At 47.8% G+C, this 23,425-nt stretch overlaps 1 protein-coding gene across 1 annotated transcript in view; it reads left to right on the forward strand.

Moving 5' to 3' along the window:
- MYO15B (myosin XVB) overlaps positions 1-23,425 on the forward strand; it is a gene marked incomplete at its 5' end in the record, with an annotated part of 42,404 nt that overhangs the window by 6,476 nt on the left and 12,503 nt on the right. The window contains 35 exons of the mRNA XM_083874708.1: positions 116-219; positions 1,333-1,396; positions 1,873-1,986; positions 3,512-3,673; positions 4,041-4,154; positions 4,549-4,607; positions 4,695-4,818; positions 5,205-5,300; positions 5,878-6,009; positions 6,172-6,297; positions 6,797-6,874; positions 7,195-7,337; positions 7,428-7,473; positions 7,855-7,979; positions 8,382-8,499; positions 8,957-9,132; positions 9,276-9,369; positions 11,445-11,510; positions 13,022-13,079; positions 14,589-14,719; positions 14,825-14,920; positions 16,465-16,700; positions 16,781-16,959; positions 17,644-17,716; positions 18,145-18,351; positions 18,429-18,508; positions 18,690-18,787; positions 18,971-19,058; positions 20,415-20,516; positions 20,686-20,780; positions 21,334-21,561; positions 22,044-22,140; positions 22,516-22,665; positions 22,914-23,103; positions 23,210-23,309. Of these exons, the coding sequence (XP_083730834.1) occupies positions 116-219; positions 1,333-1,396; positions 1,873-1,986; positions 3,512-3,673; positions 4,041-4,154; positions 4,549-4,607; positions 4,695-4,818; positions 5,205-5,300; positions 5,878-6,009; positions 6,172-6,297; positions 6,797-6,874; positions 7,195-7,337; positions 7,428-7,473; positions 7,855-7,979; positions 8,382-8,499; positions 8,957-9,132; positions 9,276-9,369; positions 11,445-11,510; positions 13,022-13,079; positions 14,589-14,719; positions 14,825-14,920; positions 16,465-16,700; positions 16,781-16,959; positions 17,644-17,716; positions 18,145-18,351; positions 18,429-18,508; positions 18,690-18,787; positions 18,971-19,058; positions 20,415-20,516; positions 20,686-20,780; positions 21,334-21,561; positions 22,044-22,140; positions 22,516-22,665; positions 22,914-23,103; positions 23,210-23,309 (4,149 nt within the window). The remainder of the gene's footprint in view (positions 1-115; positions 220-1,332; positions 1,397-1,872; positions 1,987-3,511; positions 3,674-4,040; positions 4,155-4,548; positions 4,608-4,694; positions 4,819-5,204; positions 5,301-5,877; positions 6,010-6,171; positions 6,298-6,796; positions 6,875-7,194; positions 7,338-7,427; positions 7,474-7,854; positions 7,980-8,381; positions 8,500-8,956; positions 9,133-9,275; positions 9,370-11,444; positions 11,511-13,021; positions 13,080-14,588; positions 14,720-14,824; positions 14,921-16,464; positions 16,701-16,780; positions 16,960-17,643; positions 17,717-18,144; positions 18,352-18,428; positions 18,509-18,689; positions 18,788-18,970; positions 19,059-20,414; positions 20,517-20,685; positions 20,781-21,333; positions 21,562-22,043; positions 22,141-22,515; positions 22,666-22,913; positions 23,104-23,209; positions 23,310-23,425) is intronic.

Consider the following 23,425-nt stretch of genomic DNA (forward strand, 5'->3'; position numbering starts at 1 on the left):
AGTGAAGTCCCATTTTTTTAAAAAATATATTTTCAAAGTGACAGGTACATAAACCCTTTCAAGTTTAAAAAGCTGTGATTGCTACTGAAGTGTTCCTTCCCTCTTTCCTTTACAGCCCTGCAATGTCCTACCCATCCTGGAGAGTTTTGGAAATGCAAGAACCATCCTCAATGACAACTCCAGCCGTTTTGGAAAGCTGCTGAACGTCCACCTGCGACAGTGAGTTGAAGAATCTCCTGAGTCCCTCCAGCTGCTGAGGGGTGTTTGGGTGAGACCAGGTGGAGCAAGGCTGAGAGTTCACACAATAACCCTCTCTCCCCTTTACCCTTGTTATCATTGGGGAGGGCAGAGGGTGAGTTTACACCCCTATTTCACTTTTTTTTTTTGGTGTTTCCTCTGCAAAAGAACAGATCTTAGTTCTCAAGATGTTAAATTAAGACCATAAGAATGGCTGAACTGGTTTACACCAAGAATCTGATACCCTGCTGTGTCCTAAGCACTGACCTCAAGCACTGCCTGAGGCAAGAACAGCCCAAAGACCAAATGCTTTTCCCCATAACCCCTTGAGCTCTTCAATATTTGCAGCAGCTCAGGAGTTTTCCTCAGTCTCCTGAGGTTTTCCAGTTTCCTCTTGGACTCAGACAAACTTGATGCCTCTGCAACAGTCTTCAACAAAGGTTCCACAGGTCTAACCAGTTCTGTTAAAAACACCTTTCTGCTTTGAGCCTGCCTCATTTCTAACTTCTGGGTTTGGTTGCTTTGTTTGGTTTTTTTTTTTTTCTGACTGTTGCCAAGCACTGAACTGATTCTTTCATGGAATCAAACCCCTCAGGTCTCAGTCATGAGGAGCAATGGTTAAATTGGAGCCTGACTGTTTAAATGTGAAGCTGGTTCTGTACCCATCACTTCACATTTATCTACAGTGGGTTTCATGTGCCATTGTCTTGCTCACTGTAATGTCTGTCTGCATTTACTCACAGCTGGCCTTCATCCTCACTATCCTGAATAATTTCACACAGGCAGGAAGTTTTGTCCCATTGCTGTTCAGCTCCTCTTCTAGTCACTTATCAAACCCCCAGTTGCACTCACAGATCAGGTACAGACACTTTGTGGAACTCTGATGGTTGTTTCAGACTCTTTAAGAGAATTCACCTTTATTCCTACCCATGTTAGGACTTTGTTTCTTATTCTGTGCTTGCTTGGTTTCCTCTGAAAGTCCCACAAATTTGTCAAAAAATTTTGGACATTCATGTAGATTATGTCCCTAAGATCATTCTTATCTGCAGAAAACCTGTCCCCAGCTTCTGACAGGATTTGTTGTCTTCTGCCCAGTGGCACTGTGGTGGGAACATCCATCTCCCAGTACCTGCTGGAGAAATCTCGTGTGGTGTTTCAGGTGAGGACCAGTGGCCCCTCTCTCCCTTACTGACATTTAATTTTAAATTTACTGTTGAATAACAGGAGTGGGAATTAGTATGAGTTGCTTTCCATTTCTTCTACTAGCAAGAACTGCGGTCCCCTCCATGTAGCACAGGGTGATCACTTCTTTTATTTGAATAAAATAGGAGGCTTCTCTGTCTCAAACAGGTTGAATTGAGCCACTTATTGGGGATTACTGAAAGTTGAATCTTCCCTCAATTAGTTTTTCTTAATGTCTAGAGTGTGGAAAAGGTCAAATATTGGAGCTGTGTGAAAAGGCGTGAAATTCCATCTCTCATGGATGGAATGTTCTCAAGGTGTCAGTGGGAAACCCTGGAAACTTTTCAAAGGAAGTGGTGCTGATTTTGTCCCAGAGTCTGTATCCTGCTCTGAGTGTGTTCTGGAGGGATTTGGAGCTGGATATGGATCAACTCCATGAATGTGTCCCATCAGGCCCATGGTGAGAGGAACTACCACGTTTTTTATGAGCTGCTGGCAGGGCTGCCCGTGGAGCAGAAAGAGGAGATGTACTTGCAGGAGGCAGAGTCCTACTTTTACCTGAACCAGGTGAGTGAGCTGAGGGTGCTCTGCAGCAGAGAGAAATGGCCCAGGCATCCTTTCTGTTTGGTTAGAGAGGCACCAAAGCACTTTGCTCCCCTGCAAAGGACCCTCAGGACTCTGCTAAAGTCACCTCTGCTCCTTCTCATACTGCCCTAAGAATCAACATCTTCATCTCTTTTGTGATAATTTTCTCAATTTTCAGGCCCCTTCTGCTCTGCAAGGATGGACTTTAATGAGGAGTCTTTATGTAGACTCGTGGCTCCATCGTGTGGTGTAAAACCCCTTTTCTCATTGTCTTTCCTCACATTTGCAATTTACCGTGGGACTGCAAGAAGCAGGCAGGATTTCTTTCTGCCTTCTGCAAAACACGTATTTTATTGACTGAGTCAATGCGTGCAGATTTTAAACCACTGATAGATACCGCTGATTGCAATTATTTAAATTGAATTTGTTTGTCAGACTTATATTATCAAGACACAATCTTGGAACCTTTTTTTTTTTTTTTTTTTTTTTTTTTTTTTTTTTTTTTTTGGGTTTGATTTTGTTTTGTTTGAGTATTTTTAAGATTATTTTCCATAATCAAGGAGGTCACAACAATAGCAAGAGATTTTTTCCTATTTCAGCGTGAGTCAGCTCTCCCAGGTGGCAAATTCAAATTTTTCAGAGCAGCTGCGGTCCCAAGGAATCCTCGATAGTGATTCTCTCACCTCCCTTCAGGCCAGGAATGGACAAGTACCATTAATGACTCAAGGATGGAGGGCAATTAAAGGCTCAGCCCTTAATGGGTGATTAATGGTTCCTGGCTGGCAAAGCGTTGTAAAGCAAAGTCATCAAGGTGATAATTAACAGGAATATCCCAGCCTGCTGCAGAGAAGGAAAAAGATCAGATTATACACAAAAGAGTTAGCAGAGACTGACCAAATCTATCTTGGCAAGAAGAAGCCCAAGGGCTGCCTGGACCCCCATCCTTGTCTCACCAAGATCTGCTGAGAGCTGGGAAAGGTGGGCAAAGAACACCTTGGACACAAACAGGTTCTGCAGAACCCCCTGACCCAGGATTTCTGTGACCTTTGGGGTAGAGAACAGAAGAAGCTGAGGAGAGATGAACTGATGTTGTAGGGATGTTCCATGGCCGGGGTGGGACAGGCTGTGACCCTGGGGCTCCCCGGGTGCACAGAACCATCTGGGGCCATTTCAGGGGCAGCTCTGCCATGGTTGACTTGGGAGTCGCTTCAGGGGCCACTTCTCCAGTTCCTCCCCAAGGGGAGGGGGATCCTGGGGAGCTCTACTGGAATTCCAACAGAAACTTGGCATGTGGGGTAAGAGAGATCTTAATCTCAAAACTCCATGGGATAAAGAGATTGGCCCCTCAACAAATGCTGAGTTTCCACCAGTGGTGTCTTTCATCTCCTCAGATTCCTCCAGTCCTTAAAACATTGAACTGCTTCTCTGAAGATTCCTGATGGTGGTTTATAACCCCTGCCTGAGGCTCAAGGGGCTAATCACGATTATCTGTCCCATTTTCTCTCAGGGCAGAGCGTGTCATGTCCTGGGGAAAGAGGACAGTCAGGATTTTCTGGTCCTGGTGCAAGCTCTGGAGGGAATCAGCCTCTCAGATGACCAGCTGAGCTCCACCTGGGCTGTCCTGGCTGCCATTCTGCAGCTGGGCAACATCTGCTTTACCTCCTATGAGGTACAGTAACCCAACAGCTTGGGAATGGGATATTTGTGCTGAATATTGCTGCTGTCCCATGTGGTGGGACTGAGGAAGTGATTCCTGACTGAGAATGACCTTCCTGTCCTTTCAGTTTTGGGCTCTAGGCTGGTCTAGGCAGGGACAGAAGATGTGAGGCAATCAAAGGTCATTACAGGTGGCTTTTTAAGGGGCCAAAATGAACTCAGTGTTGTGACCAGTTCTGTGCAGCTGAAGTGCTGTGGAGAATATTAATACAAGAGGGACTTTGTATGCCACCCATTGTTCCTGTCTATAATATATAGTCATATCTATCTATCTTTCTATCTATCTAGTAATATATAATAAAGAACATTTTATTATTTAGAAAGACTCCCTTGAACACGCAGCCATTGCCAGTGACACTGAGATCCAGATTGTGGCCAAGCTGTTGTGTGTCTCAGCAGAACTCCTGCACAGAGCTGTCACCCACCGTGTCACTGTGAGTACCTTTCTGGTGATTTCTCATTCCTCCTGAGGTACAGAATGTCCTCCCCCAGTGTCCTAAACTTAGAAAGGTTCAAAATCTGGGAGGTAACAGCAGGAATAACATGGTTGGGATGGGCTGAACCCCTCAAGGCAGGTCCACAAAGATGGCAGAACTCACATCTAAGAGGGCTCTTTTCTGACATGAGTGGCTTTGGGTTTATCGCTTTGGCCAGTTGACTGGAAGCAAAATCCTGGGTTTAATTTTTCTTTTGATATCTGGGTAAATTCTCAGCCAAATAGGAAAAAATATCCAAAAAATAACTGGGCTGACTTCCTTGTGGATTAAAAAAGAAAAAAGGTGGTTTGGGGAGATAATAAGAGTAAATTCTGTCTCTTTATGTATCCAGGTTACAGCTTATGATTGGATCTTCACCCCTCTGTCTGTAGAAGGGGCCATTGATGCCAGGTGACTTCTGCTGATGTCTGTGTGGGTAAGATGCACCCAGAGGTGCTGTCTGTGCAGTAACTGGTTCTTCTCCCCTCTCCCTCTCAGGGACTCCATTGCCAAGGCTCTGTACTACTTGCTCTTTGAGTGGCTCCTGCTGAGGATCAATGAGTGGTTGGCTCCCTGGGAGTCTGACAGTGCCCTGGGCATTGTGGACATCCATGGGTTTGAGGTTATTTTTCATGTTCCTTTGCTATGGCCTGGGCAGTGAGGGCATGTGCTCACCAAGGCTTTGGAGTATTTTACTTGGGGCTCCTGTAAAATCCTGTCTGTCCCAATGAATGCTGAAAACAATGGAATGCAGAGCTGGGGCTGTGCATCCAAGAGTAGATCTTTTCTTCTTTATGCTCCTTCACAGCTTGTCTCAGCTCTGGCTGTTCAGCCTGGTCAGTAAGCCAGGCTTAGAGCTTGCAAACCAGAGAGAAGATGGTTTGAACTGCTGGGGTTCATTCACACTGGCCACAACCAGCAGCTCAGCCCAGCTCAGCCTGTGCAACATTCACAGGGAGCCACAGCTCCCTGAGCCTTGGAAGGGATGATCCCTTTTTGTCTTTGCAGGACCTGGGGGTGAACAGCTTAGAGCAGCTCTGCATCAACTTTGCCAATGAGCACCTGCAGTGGTTCTTCTGCCAGACTGTCATTGCCCAGGAGGAGGTAAGTGGAGCTCAGTGGAATTCACACCACCTTAAGGAATTACACATGGACTGAGCTGAGCTGAGGCATCCTCAGAGTATCCCTCAGCAGGGAACAGAAAACTGAATGGTCCTCTTAAGCAATATCCATGGAATCCTAGTCCAAATTTAATATCTTTTATTATTTCTACTGTAAATTAAGGGAATAAGTTTTTGTCAGCACCTTGCTCCCTTTTCCAGGTTTTATAGGTGAGTTGGACAGAGGCAAAGAGCCCAGACCTCAGTGGGTATTTTTAAATCCTGTTTGGCCTCTTTGTAGCATATTCTGTACCACTTATGTCCTGGGGATGAAAGTGTATTTATCAGACTTGTTGCCTTCTACAGTTCACTTTATCACTCAGTTTAGCAGCCTTCCTCTCTTAAATCAGGAAAATCATTAGTGGCTTTAGAAGAAATTTCATGAAAAAAAAACCAGACAATTCTAGGCAAGTTCCTAACAGCAGTGAAAGACTAACTTCCTGATAAACAACCCAAATCCTTCTGTTAATTCTCTCCATTTGTCTTTGTTTGCACGGCTGGATTTGGCCTTTAACATGCAGGAGGAATACAGGCAGGAGCAATTAGCTTGGATTCCCATTTCCAAGATGTGCAGCAAGTCGTGCCTGGATTTCCTGACTGTAAAGCCCCACGGCATCCTGTGCATCCTGGATGACCAGACATCCCTGACTCAGGTGAGGAGTTCTCAGCCTCTCATGGGATCCCTTTCAAAGGATGGTTAAGGTGAGGCTGTTTTCCAGAATGATTGCACAGGTATTAAATGTTTTTACCTTCAGTTTAACAGTGACTTTTCAGCCTACTGAGTGTGTTGCAGCATCAGGAAATCTCTTTTACAGGCCACAGACCACACTTTCCTCCAGAAGTGTCATTACCACCATGGAAACAGCCCTTGGTACACCAAGCCCAAGCTGCCTTTGCCAGAGTTCACTGTGCAGCACTATGCTGGCCCTGTCACCTACCAGGTGAGCTGGCAGAAAAAACCATCCTGGGGACAAGCTCTGGGTGTCCTGATGGACCAGCTCTGTGATCAGAGCTCTCCCCTTGTAACTGCACATCCCTCTAGAGCATCAGTTTATCAGATGAGAAGAGACTGTTGTTAAGAGAGCCAACTAAGCTGCCTCTGGGCAGAAGCAAAATAGGAATTGGCCTCAGTGACACAACAGCCTCAGAGCCCTGGAAATGCAGGAAAGCTCTTGCTGCTGGAAAAAAAAAAATAAAATAAAATAAAAGAGGTGAAAGCCTGCTGGATGATGGGAAAGAGAAAAGGAGCAATCCCTTCTCAAAGCAGAAGTCATTGTCCTCTCTACCCTGGTAGCAGCAGGAAGAAGCAGCTTCATTCTCCAGGGCTTTCCCTTTGTTCCACCTCTCCAGCTGCTTGTCCCCAGTCCCAGCATGTGTAACAGGAGTGTTTGCTGTCTGAGTGGTCTGAATGATGCCTTAAATCAGACTTTGCCTCTGCAGGTCCACAAGTTTCTCAATAAAAACCGGGACCAGCTGCGGCCAGAGGTGTTGGAAATCTTCTCCCAGAGCCGCCTCAAGGTACAGGAGGAAAATCTCTATTGCAGACACCCAATGATCCACTCATTGTCTTTATGTGAGAAGCAGAAAGCTGCTGATCAGGTGTCAGAACATGGAGAAGCCGCGAGTTTTATTTTACCAAATTTATTTGGGAATTGAGCAACTTGTCTTTGCCCGCAATTGGTGCAGTTTATATATAAAACACACAGATTGTCTAAGGGTGCAGCTTCATTCCTGGCACTGCCAGGGGCAAGGGAAAATGGGCCTCTTAAGTTTCAGGTAGAAGAGATTCTTCTTTCCACATAGTTCAGTGAGTTTTGGCAATTTCTTTGTTTTTGCAGGTGGTATCTGACATTTTCCAGAGGGCTAAAGCTGCCCATGGTCAGCGAAGGGAGCTGGGGGGCAAGGGGCTCAGGGCTCAGCCCTCCACACTGGTGTCCAAATTCCAGCAGTCTTTGCAGGACCTCACAGCCAAGCTGAGAGGGTGAGAGATGCTGTTGGCACACAGAAGTGTGAAGTCTTCCAGGGTGAGCACAGAGAGGAGGGTGATCCAAGGTTCTTCCTTGTTTTCCAGGAGCCATGCCTTCTTCATCCGCTGCATCTCTCCTAACCCCAGGAAGGTAGGGTGGCACCTGAGCTCCTTGTGGAGTCCATCAGTTCCTTCATTCTTCTCCAACAGCTCTCCTTTTACAGCTGAGAATTAAACTGTGTTTCATTTGATAGCTTGAGACTTAACTTCCCCCATTCTGTGTCCCACCCTTCCCTGTGGCCATGTGGGTTAATCCTGTGCCCCAGGAGCAGAAGCCAGGGCCAGCTGGACACCAAAGTATTCCTTGGGCTTTGTGTTCCATGGCCCACAGATTTTGGTTCCATGGCAAGATCCAATCCCAGGACAGGACAAGAGAAGGAGAACTCTTCCAAAACTCCCTGCCTTCAGTCTCTTTTCTTTGATTTTTCTTTATTTCTTGTTTTTAATTTCTTCCTCTGCTTTACCTTTGCAGCTGCCCGATATCTTTGATGTGGAATATGTCCGGGGTCAGCTGCGCCATTGTGGGATCCTCCAGGCCATCCACATTCAGAAGGAGGGGTACCCAGTCCGTCTGTCCTTCCGGAGCTTCCTGGCCAGGTACAGGGCTGGCCTGGCTCGGGATCCCCCAGCCCTGGATGGTTTGTTCTCTGGAGGCTCCATGTACAACCCTGTTGTTGCTGGAGGACACGAAAGAACCGCACTCACCGGTCAAGCTGAGAAGAGAAAGAGGAAGTTTATTATGATTTGAGGTTTAAATAGAGTTTGGAATTCATTTAGGGATTGGGGGATGAGAGTAACACCTCTCTGACTCCAGTGGTCAACTTAGAAGTCTATCAATTTGTCCTTCTCTCTGGGAAGGAATGCATATTTACAAAATATCAGTCTTGTTTTTGTTACAAGAGTGAGAAAACTCCAGTAGAAATGTGAAAACATCAGAAGGCTGAAAAATCAGGGCCACACCCTGTTTTTTGTCACACCTTGTCCCTCCCCCTGTCCCAGGTACGGGCTCCTGGCTGGGAGCAGCCCCAGCAGCTCGGAGCAGAGGGAAGGCTGTGCAGCAGTGCTGGCTCATGTGGTGGGGAACCCCTCGGATCTCTATCAGATTGGAGTGACAAAGGTGATGCCTGCAGAGAATCCATCTGGACTGCACTGCCCCACCCACCCATTCCCAGGCTGGCAGAGCATGGAGAGGAGCTCATCCTCTGCCCAAAGAGAGAGGGCCTTGCACACCCTCCCCTCTCACCTTTGCCTCTTGTCTCAAGCACTAAAGAGGCATTTTTAGCACTTCAGATTAACAACAGACTCCAGCTCCAGGCTCTTGTAGCATGGCCAAGTCCTTTCTTTACCCAGCATTCCTGGGCTTCTACTTTTGCTACCTCCATCAATCCCTGATTCCTTGTCTCCACAAATGCATCCACCTCTGTCCCCTGCACCTGTGCCCCCTGCCCTCCCCGGTTTCCTTAGCAAGAACCCTAAAGGCTACAGAGGGATCAACCAGCAGTGTTTATTATTGATCAGCTCTGGGAGAAGCTGCTGCTGCAGCTTCTTCTGCAGCAGCTGCTGCCTTTGCCCAGGTGTTCCTGAAGGAGGAGGCCAGGCAGCAGCTGGAGAGACTCTGGCTCCAGAGGCAGAGCTGGGCTGTCGTCACCCTGCAGAGGAAATTCCGACGCCTCCTTCGCCACCGGCGGCTCCGTGTCCTCCAGGAGAAGGCCACACTCATCCAGGCTCATTTCCGAGGTTACCAGGCCAGGTCAGGGGTCACAGGCCAGCCAAAGGACAGCCAGGAGGGGATGGACAGGCCCCTCCTCATGTGGGCTCCTGGCCTGTCACATTTGTGTTTGTGTGGCTGGTGCATCCCTCATCAGAGAATTCTTTTCTTTTCTCATCCTCTAGGAAACGTTACAGGAGGCTGAAGAAGACTTTGGTGCAATTTAAAACCATGATTTTAATCTCTAGACCTTTGATTCAGAGGAGGAAGCGCTGCCAGGTAACAACAGTGCTCTCAGAGCAAGGAGAGTCTATTTCTGCCCTAAGCAGAGCGAGCTGTGGACTGGGTGAGGCCAGGGCAGGGATGGCTTTGGAAGGTTTGTTGGGAGTGACCCAGTGAGGTGTCCTTCACCCTCTGTCTGACATAAATGTAGTCAAATGAAGGAACCACAGGGGCTGGAGCGTTTTCTCTGTACATGACATTCAGAATTGCCAGAGGTATTGCAAACACAGCTGATTCATGGGTCTGGCTGTGTGAACCAGGGTGGAAGTGATGCTGTAAGTTTTAGCTTTTATATTTTTTCAGATCCTCTACTGCATTAGGGTATAACTCTGAATTTCATATAGAGTGTTAGTAAGATCTCTTCACATTTTGGTCAGACAAAGCAATCCTTCCAGGCCTGAGAACCAAGGCCACAATCACTGCCTCAGGCCCCTAAAAGTATAAACAAAAGTGAATTGAGGGGAGCAAACTGGAGAATGTGACTTCATTACCTGAAGCTGTAATTGGAGGATTAACCCCTGATATGCAAATAAACCAAACTTATATCTGTCTGTAGAACTCATGACCATTGTCCATCTTGGGTGTAGCCTCTGCAAGGCTTTGCACTGCCCAAAGTGAATCTATTGAAGGCCTTTAATAAAAACCCACTTTATTCTCTATCTCTGTCTAACCTCTGCTCTAGGCAGCCTCTCCAGGCATCACTCCAGGCTGCCCTACATGAGACAACAGCTAGTTCCATCTGTGGTCTTCAGAGCTGCTGTTCTGCTCAAGCTGTAAGGAGTCATTCATCTTGCTTTCTTTGGTGCCCAGTTCAATTTCTGATGGTGACTGAAATGCAAGATTTTTTCAGTCCACGATGATCCTCCCCTGAGCCCTTAGAGCTGCCTCAGGCTGCTCAAGCCCTTGGCCTCTTGGAAATCAGCTGGGGTGAGAACAGGATGGCAGGTTTTTGAGGAGATGGAAAATGGTGTAGAGGAGAGAGACACAATTCTGTCAAATGGGTATAATGTACTCTGCACAAACTATTAAAATAAAATTGGAAAGAGGAAATCAGACCACTCATCCTTAGAGTAGGAACAAACCTCTCATAGCTGTCAGCTTTACAAAGGATGGACCCAGCACAGCTCCTGGCATGGCTGAGGGCGCAGTGGGGCAGAGGGTCAAGGACACTGGTGTTGATACAAACCTGCAGAGGTGCCTCCTCCCTGCCATGTCCATCACAATGTGAGTTTCTGTTCTGTTTCTTGCCCTTCCCACTTGGACAAGATTCACATTCTCTTTCTCCCAGGTAACCACAACAATGCAGCTCTTTTGAATCTGTTTCTGTTCCTTCAGTGTTTGTTTGCTGAGGTCTCTGTACGTGTAGTAGCAGCAGCAAAGGTCTCAAAGTTCACCTGCTGCAAAGTTCCTCCTTTCCCCCACCCCACAGCCCTGCCCTTTGGACTTTAGCTTGTTGCTGTCTTTCTCAGCCCAGCCCTCATAACCTCCCATGCAGTCACACTGCTCTGCAGCACTGACAGGCAGGAGAGAGGCAGAGACAGAGTCAGAGACCTTCCTTCCCCATCTCTAAGTAGGAGTGAGGTGAGTGATGAGCCTGGGGAACAACAGATTGGATGGGAAAGGACAAAGCTGTGAGGGAGTTTAGCTTTTGGTATCCCTCCCACCTTTCTAAGGGGTTTCCTCTCCATCTGTCCCTGTTCAGGCTGTTCTTTGATGCTGAAGGAGATGGGTGAATATTTCTGGCAGCTGCTGGGTGCTTTTGTCCTGAGCCACATCAAATGCTCAGCAAGGGGAGGTGTGGCAGGATGCTGGGCAGTGCTGGAGGCTCTTGCTGTTGAATTGTGTCGTGAAGGGCCGGAGGTGTTTCAGCAAAGCTCAGGTCTTTCCCCTTCTCAGCACACCCTGTTGGGGTCCCAAGAAGGCTCAGGAGCTGTTCTGTCATTTTATCTGCTGGAGCAGGACACCACCTCCTGCCCACCCACAGCATCTGCCCCCAGAATAGCTGGAATTGACTCCATACAAATATTTTCCCACCCTCCATCCCCTTTTCATCTCCTAACAGCAGGAGTTAGAGGGAAGGAAACAAAGGAGGAGCTCCCTGGCCTGTGGTGACACAGAATAGTCCCAGCCAAGGAATGGTGAGTTGTCAAATGGTCTGGGAGGGTCTGAGATCAAAAAAATCAGGTTCTCCAGGTGTTCTCCCTCCCTTGTGCCTCCTCAGCCCAGGTTTGCTGGGGAACAGCAGAATATCTGGAGCAGGTACACACGTGTGTGGAACAAAGTACAGAATGCAGGTTAGATGGTATAAAGGGCCTTCTAATACAGAAATATCTCATTGGCTCAGTGTTTCCCAAACTCTGGGCAGAGTAAATCAGTCCTGAGTGGGAGCACTGTGTTTGTTCACAGCACTGGACCTGGTCTTCAGAGACGGAGGGAAGATTATTCTTGGTGATCATCTTCTATTGTGAGGGCTGGGGATGAGACACTTCTGCATAAAGACATAAACAGAAGATGATGTAGAGGAAGGAATGTATTAAAGCCTCCATAACACATGTAGCCTGTATCAGCACTTCTAACTAATGCCATTATTTGTGTGTCTAGACTGGACACACATTTGGTGCAGTGTCTGTATCAAATGAATCTGAACTGATATTATCCACAATTCTGAGTAGTTCTGTCGGTAACGAGAATAATTAGCTGTGGGTGCTCTTGTATCACCTGCTTTCTCAGGTGTGGATCCAGAACTGTGGAATTTCACAGTCCGTTTCCTGAATACACCATTGAAAAGCCAAACTTGAAGTCAAGTATCTTCTCATGAGCAAAATCAAACTGATCAAAAATGCTGTGAATCTAAGTTTAATGCGGAGAGATATCAAAATAACGTGCTGGTGACACAAGGATTTACTATGTAGATCTTAAAAAAAATCCCTGAAAATCAAGAAACCAAAAAACCCCAAAAAGCTCTGGTTTTGTGACTTTGGCTTGGTTTTATAGTGCCTTAATCTAAGTATTTCAGTCTGAAATGCCCTGAGCTGACTCTACAAGCAGTGGTGCTGAGACAATGTGTTGTATTGGCCTATTTGCTTCCCACCCTGCAGCAGTGTAAAGGTGCAAATCAGTGAAAAATCAAGATTCATTGGCCAGATCCTCATCTGGATTACCCAAGTAGAGATCTGAGCTTTCTCAGGAACCTCCAACATATATCAAAGATCAGAATCAGGTCTCATTTTATGCTGTAGCACTTTGGATATTAAAAAATCAAAAGAAAAATGTCAGGGAAGTGCAGGAGGAAATGGCCATCACCCTTCAGGTGTAATCTCTACAGTGCAATATGCCAGACTTGACAGGAATGAGGGATGAGTCAAAGAAAGCCAACTTTCCTGTCATTCCCCTTGTGGCAGTTGATTTTTTATTTAGGAATTTCTCCCCTTTCCCTCCTTTGCTGACCCATGTCACTCAGCTGTGTTCATGCAATACCTCCCTACCTGCAATGGTTCTGGATGTTGTGGAGGCAGAATTCACTGCTCTGGCTCAGATGCTCCATCCCTGTCCTGGCAGCTTTTCCAAGGCAGTTTCACCCAGTCTCAGCTCAGGGTTTTAATGTGGTTTCTCTGCTGGCAGCCAGTGACTGATTTGTTTCCCTCTCCAGGATGTGGGGCTGCTGGAGATCCCTGCAGAGCTCGCAGCCCTCCTGCACTTTGTTGAAGGTGAGAAATCCTCCTCCTTCCCTCCTTTTCCCGCACTGTTTCACTGAGTATTTCCTTATTTATATCAATGCATGTGTTTGTTCTTCCTGCTGCTTGTCACTGGCTTGATTTGATTCATTATCCTTGCAGTGTAAACATGAGAAAGGCAAATGGTACCGTGGATGTTGTTTCCTGACGTGGTAGGGAGGAAAAGCAACTTGGGCCAGGGAGCAGAACACCAGCTTGAAAATCAGTACCTTTGTTAAATTTTCAGTTCTTCTTTTGGTAAAACTGATGGCAGAGATGGTGCAAAACCCTTTAGTCAAAGTTATGGGACAGCAAAGAGCTTAATGAACCCAGGTCTCTGGCAGAGATGAGTATCTGGGGTGGAAGATCTTAAACCCATCTTTTACCTACTCTAAAATCTTTAAGGAAATTGAAGGAGAAGAAAATTACAGTTTTGACAATTTCAAAGCAATGTTTTTAGGTTTCGTTAAAAATTGCTTCCTCAGAAGGAAGTGCAAAATGGAAAGAGAGACAGGGTAACAACTTGATCGTGGAAAAATAATAACTTGAGATATAACAATTTATCAGTCCAAGGATACAACAAAATAATAACTTAAGGATGTAACGATGCAACAAGTTGATCATGGGCTGATTTATCAATTCAGGGATGCACCAATTGTTCTTCAAATCACTAGCAGCAATAATTTTGCAAGCTGTTGTGTTTCCTCTGTGGCTCTCTGTTGTACAGTGTGAATATTTAAGCTGCAAATAGGTTGAGGCAGGATTTTCCTCTCTCTGTCTGTGTGGTGTCAAACTCAGAGCCAGCTGTGCCTGTGGCCTTCTGTGGGGGACAGGGAGGGAGACAATCAGGCAGAAGAGTCTTGTGAATTGGAGCAGACTGTGCTGGGTTCCCAAATACCTCACATTTCATGGCACAGCCCTCCAGGGACCATCAGCTGGTCTAGTGAGCAATGTGAGCCAGAGGAGATGAGAGAACAGTGAAACTGCTGGAAATAAAAGCTGATGGGATGTAAATGGGGAGGATGGGAGAGCATCAGGGGACACGGTTGGAGATAGAGGAATACACACACAGGAGCTGTGCTGCATTGAGAAATCCCTTCATTTAGTGATGTTTGCTCTTCTCTTATCCATGATAAATCCCTCATTACAAAGATCTCTCATTTCCTTGTGGACTGGGCAGTTATCAGCAGTATCTCTGTATGGGCCCAGCATTTCCTGCCTGTAAATGCTGCAGAGCAGACTTGAATCTCCTGGTGCTCCCTGGGGAGAAGAGTCTGAAAGGTCAGAGCTGTAAAATCTCCCTTCTGAAGAGAGTGTTTGTGGTCTCAGGGAGGTGAGGCTGTGCCTGCTGAGGCTGGGCTGGGCTGGGTGTCCCTGGAGCCAGGGGCTGGTTCAGGGGCTCGGGCAGGGTGAGGTTCAGGTCAGGCAGGAGCTGCTGTGTGAATTGTTTGTGTCCTGCCACCACACCAGACCTCCTTCCCTCCTTCCCTCCTTCCCTTGCAGGTCGACAGCAAGCACAGGCCAACCAGATAACTGAGACACAGCCCCCAGAAGTCAAGGTCAAGGATGACCTTTCCCTCCCAGCCAACATCAACAGCTATCCTTTCTCCTCCTTCATCAAATCACACTTTCAGGTGGGAACTTCTTTTATCTCTCTGCACTGCCTCTCCTCTGGGCAGACACACTGGTTTTAGCAACACCAGGAGGAAATATTTCTATCCTTTTTTGTTTCTTTGTAGAAGCCAGATTTCCCTGCCCCTGGTCAGCCTCTGCAGCACCCCTTAACCCACCTGGATGCTGAACACCAGGAGAGTGCACTTGAGATAAACAAACTGGTAAGAGACGTCATTCCTGACCTTGCTGAAGAACAAGTGGGCACAGATAACGTTTTGATGCCTTTATACAACAAGTTGCTGGTGGTGGATACTGTTTTTACAATACATGGAGGGCTGGAAAAGCAGAATTAATTGCTCCTTCTAGGTCCTGGAGCAGCCTGACAGAGATCACATAGAGCCCCTTAGTGTTGCTGTGTTTTTGGGGAGGCACAGCCAGAGACTGTTGGGATCAAAGTGAATTGCCTGGTGATGGAGCCTCAGAATTTGGCAGGACATACAGGAAATAACTTAAATATCCCAGTATTCCAGACTCAGTAGCAATGATAAGTCTGTCTTCTCAACCACTTACTCATCTATCAGTCATAAAAAGGGTTTTGTTTAACCCAGATCTTTTTCCATGATGTGGTTTATAGCAAACATCTCGATTGCACCTCGGGCTCACAGATGTGTCAGAACCCAACAGGGGACAGTGAACTGTTGCTTAAAGGCTGGAAAAGGGCAGGGACTTTGTCATCAGGAAAAGTACACCTGGAACCACACCCTCACTCTGTAGTGTTTGTGTGGAGGGGATGGTGCTATTTCATCTCTGTGGATGGGAAATGTATATTCCTTTACATTTCTTCTTTAAAATGGTCGAAAATAGAATGAAACTCCAGATACTCTCTAAATAAATCTGATAATCTTTTTGGGAATTACATAGAATTAAAATAAGCCCATTAAGAAAATTAATACCTAAAACCAGTCTTATTTTGTCCTCGTGATCCCAATTATAGAAGAGCATAAGCTTCAATAAAATCTTGTGAATAGGATTGTGTTTAAGGAGAATACTGTTATTTTTCTAAAGATCAAAGGCAGTTTTCTGTCTTGCTAATGAAGTAGGGATTTGCTACAAAGGATTTCATGAGAACTAAACAATCACCGTCCCCTGTTTTTCTCAGCGAATCTCTGACACTGAGGCTTGGTACCAAAAGTGTTCTTACTCTTAAATGTTCTTTCCAAAGCTGTCCATTAGAAAAAAATTAATTAATTTGTGACACATTGAAGTGTAGAGGATGAAAGAAGTCATTCTGTACCTAAGGGTGAGAAATACAAACTAAAGAATCACTGAAGATGTCAATATGCATAGCCAAGAAGCTGAATCATTTCATCAGTGAGTGTGTTGAGACATCACATCCCATAGTACTTGGTATAATATTAACTGCTTTCAAACACTCAGTGGGCTCAGTAGAAAGTATCCTGTGGTAATTTTCTTGTGTGTCTGAGCCCTGCCCAAGGGGAAATATTTTGCCCTGGACCAAATTCTGAGTCATATCTCAGAAGAGACTGAAGTCACCCTGGCTTCTCGTCAGAATCCAATCTCTATAGATGTTGCCTCCCCAATTGCCCAGCACTTTGGTGGTGCACAAAAACCTGGGGACAGACCCCAGTCTGAGTGTTGGCTGCTCAGGCTCACAAACATCCTGGTGTCTACAACTCCTTACACCCCAGTTTGGGACACAGGGTTACAGCTCCAGTTCTCTCTCTCTTGCCATGGATGCATCCAGATTCTGCGGTTCATTGGTGACAAGAACCTCCACGGCTGGCAGGAGGTGCTGCTGGGCAACTACATTGCTGGGAGAGGTCTGAGTGATGCTGCTCTGCGCAATGAGATCTTCAGCCAGGTGGTTTCCCAGACCTGGAGGAACCCGGACACGGAGCTCAGCCAGCGGGGCTGGGTCCTGATGGCAGCTCTGCTGAGCTGCTTCAGCCCCTCACCAGCACTGGAGAAGCCACTGCTGAAGTAAGAGGAGAAAAGCCCAAGGCAGGCTGACAGAGGGGTTAAGAGGGATGAGCAGTGCTCCATGCAGTGTCCTCTCCTAGGTTTGTGTCAGACCATGGCATGGAGGGTTACAGTGCTGTCTGCCAGCGCAAGATCCTGACAGCAGCTGAGGGCACAGAGACAGAGCCTGCGCCCAGCAGGGCTTACCCTCCCACCCAGCTGGAGTGGACAGCAAACCAGAGGAGAGGGAAGATGGTGCTGGATGTTCATGCCTTTAATGGTAACTCAGTCTTCCATCCTCCTGCTGTCTTTTAGTCTCTAAGGACTTTTCCAGTGCAGAAATCAGCATTTGGGAAGTAATTCCCTCAGCTAAGTAAAGCAGATCAGAACACTGCTGGTACAACCACAGGGGAAACAAGAATCTGAATTTAGACCCAAAACTTCCAAAGTCTGGGCTTGGTGGGACCTGCTTCTCAGGCTGAGGGATGAGATTGTCCTGGGTTTGGGCCCTGCTTGACAGAGGGTTGTTCAGGCTGTGCATCTCTACAGAGCTGCTCTCCATTACAGCACAGCCCATGCAGCAGTATTTTGTTACAGGGACTTTCTGCCCTTCTCCCTTCCCAAATATTACCTGAAGCTGCCTCCTGAGCAAGCAGCAGCTCTGTGAACTGAACACAGAACATCCCCACTTTGGCTCCTTGTGAGTGGAGTGATCCCCAAGCAAACCAGGACACTGCAAGGGTTTTCACCTGTCAGGTTGGAAATGCCAACCTGTGCCATCAAACAGATATTTTGGATGTGACTGTGTCCATGTGGAGCCTTCCATGAGCTTTCATTCCTCCTGTGGCCCTGCTCAGGAGTGTGAGACTTTCCAGCTGGGCTCTGCCTGTGTCCCATGGAATGTGGGGATTGTTTGGGGTCCTGCCAGGGAGGCTCTGGGCACTGACTTTTCTCTCTGTGCCAGAGGAGAAGTTCTCAGCTGAGGTGGAGTCCTGGATGACTGGGGAGCAGTATGCAGCCTGGATCCTGAGTTCAAGGTACTGCCAGAGGATGGGAGAAGGTCTGGGGCTGTGAGGAGCTGTCACAAGCATTAAGGTTCAGATGGGTTTGATCTGCAGGCTGAGATTTACATGATCACATATAGAATACTCCCTTCTTGCCCACTCCAGCCTGTGCTCCCTTCTTCACCCTTAACATAACCCTCAACCATAAACAATGGGCTTCTTTAGGAACAGAGGAACCACTGGTGTGATCTGTGGGAGCAGCTTCAGAGAAAAAAAAAAATTAATGAAAAGGACAAATCTTGAATGATTCTATTTTTTTCTGCCCATGGGTAGTTAACAGTTGATTCACAGCCTAAATCTAAAGGACTTAAGCCAGGATAGACAAGGCAAGAAGAAACTGAATGTAATGTTTTCCTTCCTCTCCCTTTCCCATGCCTGCCTGAACACTTTTCCTCCCCCAGGGGCTGTGACAAGAAGACTCGAGGGTGGACTGTCTCCATGTTCACTGGCAACACATGGCAGGACCTGCTGGGCTGTGACTTTGTGCTGGACCTCATTGGAGAGATGGAGGACACCAGCAACTTCAGCAGCTCCTCCCAGGCCTCCACTGAGTACCCCATCACCCCAGAAAGGGACAGGGGCACCCTCCAGCCCTCTGACCTGGACACGTGAGCAACCTACTCCTCCTCCCTGTGTCACCCATCTCTCAGCACTCTGGTCCTCATCTCATTTTCCTCTCCAACAGGATCCCTCCTGCTCCAGGTATCCAGGCCCCTGCCTACCCCCCACCCAACCTGCCTCCTGAACTCACTGGTCTCCATCCAGGTGAGCTTTAGCCCAGGACTGACACTGGGAAGGGCCAGAAGGGCCCAGCCAGGGCATCAGGGCACAGGGGGACTCAGCTGGTTCTTGGTGCAGAGCTCCACTCTGAAACAGGACTAACAGGGGCTGGAGGCAGGGGAATGCTTCTTACCTGCCTTGTCACCAGACCTCTCTCTGCTCCCAGATCCAAGGTTCAGAGATGACCTGAGGACCCCAGTAGGCTTGGATCACTATGTGGATGATCTCTTCAGCCCTGTGCTGCATCAGGCCTCCAGAGGATCTGTAAGTCCCCCAATGTTCCCTCCTGCCTTTTCTCTGCAGCTCTCCTATCCCTGTGAGTCCTTCAAGCTTTTTCCTGCCCATTCACTGCCCCTGCTCAGCTCAGACAAGCCTTGGAATATCTTTCCCTCTGGGAAGTCTGTCCCTCTGAGCTCAGATAACTGTTTTGGGTTTATTTTGATGCAGGATATGGAGAACAGGGAGAGTCTCAGCAAACGCATGAAAGGAGGTGGGAAGATTGGACCCACACAGAGAGGAGTCTTTCCTTCCACAGGTCTGTGAGGGCATGAGGACAGCTGGGAACACCTGGGACCATGTCACCTTCAGTGAGCACAAGTCAGGGAGCCCTTAAAATGCTCCTTATTGCATGTTCAGCTGGTTCATGCAGAGCACTAGGCTTTAGCACAGGCTGCACTCCTCACTCCCAGGTGAGAGAGATGCTTTGGGGAAGTTGTTAGATAAGGGAACTAATTTATTGTGCTTTTAATTTCTCTTTCAAGCTGGTCTTGGGGTCAAGGCAGCAGGTAGCTTGTTTCTGACCCAGGCCATTTTTTCCCTAGACAAATAAGTCTAAGTCATATATTCACCTTCTATTCACCCCGTGCTTTCACAGAGCAGTTGGTGCCTTTATGGGAAGTGGTTTTAATATTTTTGATTACTTCTTTACAGAACTTCCCATCATCTGTAGCTATTCCTTGGGTTAGTAAGTCTGAACCCTGAAGAGGTTCTGGTTTGTGTGTTTGGTTTCTTTACTTTTCCTCATTTCTGTGGAGCTAAGACTGGCATTTGCAGCAGGGTGGAATCAAACACCAATATATTAATGGCACTGACAAACCTGCATGAGTAGGAACACACCCAGCAGTCTCAGAAAGGTGGGGAATGTCTAGTTCAGTCATTCCAGAGATGGGGACTACTTCTGCCTATTGGAGAGGCTTTGGGACATGACAAATCCTATTACAGATCACTGGTCTGAGGCCAGTTTGTCACTTATGTGGCTTCTTAGATGGGTGAGGTATATGATGATCTCCCCATGGCATCCCAGGGCCATTCTCACTGGTGAGGACATCATGATTCAGTAGATTTGTGCTGTGTGCTGGCTCCTCCCAGCTGAGTCTGACCCCCACACCCCTTGCTCTGCTGCCTTTGCACTCAGTGGGGTTTGTTTGTGACCCCACATGAGACTCGACTGCTGAGAGCAGAGGAATTTCTTTCTCCCCACAGCTCCTCCCCATGACACACAATGCCATCGAGGCCAGGGCTCATTGTTCATCCAGCCTTGCCACCCACTGCAGAGAGACTGATATGGATGTGACTGTCCCAGCCCAGAGATCTTTGCCCAGTCCTCAAGAGAAACCCTCTGTAATCACACACAGACAGGAGTTATTTATAAGCTTAATCATGAAGAATGGTGGTGTCCTGAGCTAGGCAGCAGAAATGGAGTCTGGATACTGCTATTTAAAATCTGTCAGGCCATACATTTTTCTTAGTTTTCCTTTTTCTACCTGAGTTTTGCTGTGTCCTGCTGTGGTTGCTGCATGTGGAGAGCACCAGAACTGCTCTCTGAGGTTGCTCAGGATATTCTCATTGGGGATTCTCCAAAGCACTTGTGGACTTGGTTTTTTGCCTCTAGGCTTCTCTGGAATGACTCAAACACCAGTTTACCAGCCCATGGTGGGGATGCCAGCAGCCATGCCCATGATGCCAGGGGCTGCTGGGCTTGCACCTATGCCAGGTAACAGCAGTGCTTCTGTAACTGCAGAGGGGAGTGGTGGGACGGGGCTGTCACTGGAGCCTGTGCATTTCAGTGTCAGGCTCAGTGAACACTCCAGGCTGATGCTCAGGCTCTGTGGGGAGTGTTCACCTGTAGGATTTTGAAGGTGTGTGTGTGTTGTGTTCCACAGCCATGGTGATGCCCCAGCCCATGGTTCCAGCTGTGGATCCCAGCCAGTTGGCAGCACAGCAGCAAGCCTTCATCAACCAGCAAGCCATGCTCATGGTGAGAGGAAGGGCCCCAGGAACTGGGGAAGAGCCACAAAACATTGGTGTTTGTGCCTTGGAGGGGGAGCCCAGCTCTTCTCTTTGGGCCTGCTCTGTGTCACTCTGTGTTTATCTGCTGGGGTGAACTCTATCAAGTGGGGATTATTTAAGACCGCAAACCCGGGAAGCCTCTTTTTGTCCCTTTGTGCCCATGGGGACACTGAGGCACCATCAGTGAGTGGGGACAGGAGCAGGCCCTGAGAAGATTCAGCTGTAATTCCCATGGGGTTTTAAGCTGGGATTTGCTACAGATGCAGGTCTGCAGTGTTCTGCTTTCTGTGCAAAGCCCTGTGAGTGCATGACAGTTCCAGGCTGGAAGCTTTGGGGTGTGTGAGGAGCTCTGCATCCTTGGCCAGGTGGGAGAAGACTCCCTGGACATGCCTTGTCCACACATTGGGAAATTTGCCATGCACTATATGGGATTGATTAACAGTGAAAAAACAGGACAGGCTGTGACTGATGGCTGGGTTTGCGTAGCCTAGAGCTCATGGACATTGCAATTCCTCCCCCAGGCCCAGCAGATGACCCTTCAAGCCATGAGCATTTCCCAGCAGCAGCAGCAGCAGCAGCAGGAGCTGCAGAAGTTGCAAAAGTCTCTTGAGAACCCAAGGCCAAGAGTCTCCAGCCCAGCACAAGCCTCAGCCCCAGCCACTCTCCCAAAACCCAGGCAGCCTTCCAGCAGCCAGGCTGCTGCAGCACCAGCAAAGTCTCCAGAGCCTCCAGCAAAGGCAAAAGAGCCGGTATGAGAAACAAAGAGCTGTGGTGGATTTGGTTTGAATTTTGTGTTTGGTGTTTGCTCTGTGTCCATCTGTGTGTGGCCATGGTCTGACAGAGAGGAGAGCAGAGATTTGTGCCTACTGATGATACTGAGACCTCTCAAACTCTGCTTGCTGAGTCTTTAAGGATCAAACATGAGTGGCTTTTGCTCTGTGGAGGTTTGGCTGCAGGGTTGACCTATTCATTTCCAGTTAAGCTGAATTTTTTCCACAGGAGAATTAATTACTCTGAGTTCTTATCTTGCAGCAAGCTGTGTTGGGCCTCTAACATAATCCCCCTTCTCTGTGATGGGCTGAGGGTTTCTTGTGTTAGAAACTCACCTATTGGGACACTCCTGGATGTGGACATGCTCTAGATCAGAACTTTTTGAGACAAAATCACCGCTGAGCTGAAGGGCACTGCAGAGGTACTGCTGCCAACTAAACAAGTTGTGCACTATCTGCAGGATTATGAATACATAGAAGAGGAGTTCTCCAGCAGTGAAGATGATGACTATCCTCGGGAAACCTTCCAGCAGAAGAGAGAGTACTTCCAGAAGATGGGTGAGCATCTGCCACTTTGGGAATTTCACTGATTACACCACCTTGCTCTGCAGCCTTCCTGGCATACCCAAGTGTTCTTGTCTCCCTGTCTGGAAACCATCTAATCCCTGTAGGATTAGATGTAGGAACTACATTAGATGTAGGAACTACACTCCCTGTGTGTACAGGGGTTTGGGGCTCTTGTTCAGCTAACTACAATTCAGATTGTGAGCTTTTGTGGGGCCAGTTTTCTAGAAATCTCTGGACTTGTGATTGCCACATTCTCCCTCACTCTAGAAAAGAGGTTTTTGCTGACTGAGGCAAGAGTGGAACTGTTCCACCAGTGCCAGGTTTTTGGTGTGGGTTTGACTGGCTCAAGTCCCCCTTTCTATGCAGGAGAGCAGCGCATCCGAGTAAAGAAAGTCAGACCTAGCAAAACCTGGATTCCTCCAGCAAAACCCCAGCCAGAGGAGGAGGAGGAGGAGAAGAAAAGAGAGGAGCCAGAAAAGAGGAAAGAAGTGAAGCCTGTCCCTGAACCAGAGCCAGGTAAGATGTGCTATGGAGACCCAAGCAGGTTAACAAGGAAGAACTTTCCAGGAACATCAGGCCAGGATTTAGGCAGAGGAGAAAAGGATCTGCCTCTTCTGGGAATCTGCATCTTGACAGGAGAGGAAAGAGGAATGTCAGGCCATTGCCAGTCAGCATCAGAGGGAAAGAAAGGGAAGGTCAAATTACGTAAAGGGATTTCTCCTGTGTCTTTGCTGGTCTGTTAATTAAAGCTGTCACCCCAATAGTTCCTGCTTCCCCTGTGCCACCTCCTGAGCCAAAGCCAATAAAGGAGACACCAAAACCAAAGAAGCAGCCACCTGTAGTGAAGCCTTCAGGGCCTGAGTCCCGTCCTGAGCCCAGCCGTGAGATCAGGAACATCATCAGAATGTACCAGAGCAGACCAGCCCCTGAGCCCCAGCCCATCGAGCCCAGCAGGTGAGAGTGGGACCCCCCTGTGGCAGGAGGGACATGGGGGGTCTCCATCTCAATTTTGGCTCCACTGCGCCCAAACCCCATAATGCTGTTCCCTGTTCCCTTGCAGGAGAGTAGCCAAACCATTTATAAAGAAGAATGACCCCAAAAATGAGGCTCTGGCCAAGCTGGGAATGATGAACCACTCCAACCACTCACCTCTGCCATCAGTGAGTCCTTTGCTCTCTGGTTATTTCAGGAGCTCAGCAGAGAGAGCTTGTCCATCCCATTTCCAGGAGGCTGGGATCTCCCTGGTGCTGCAGTAGCAGCCAGGTGGTTTCTGGTT

The sequence above is a fragment of the Zosterops lateralis genome, assembly GCF_965231275.1.
Source record: "Zosterops lateralis genome assembly, chromosome: 18".
NCBI lineage: Eukaryota > Metazoa > Chordata > Aves > Passeriformes > Zosteropidae > Zosterops > Zosterops lateralis.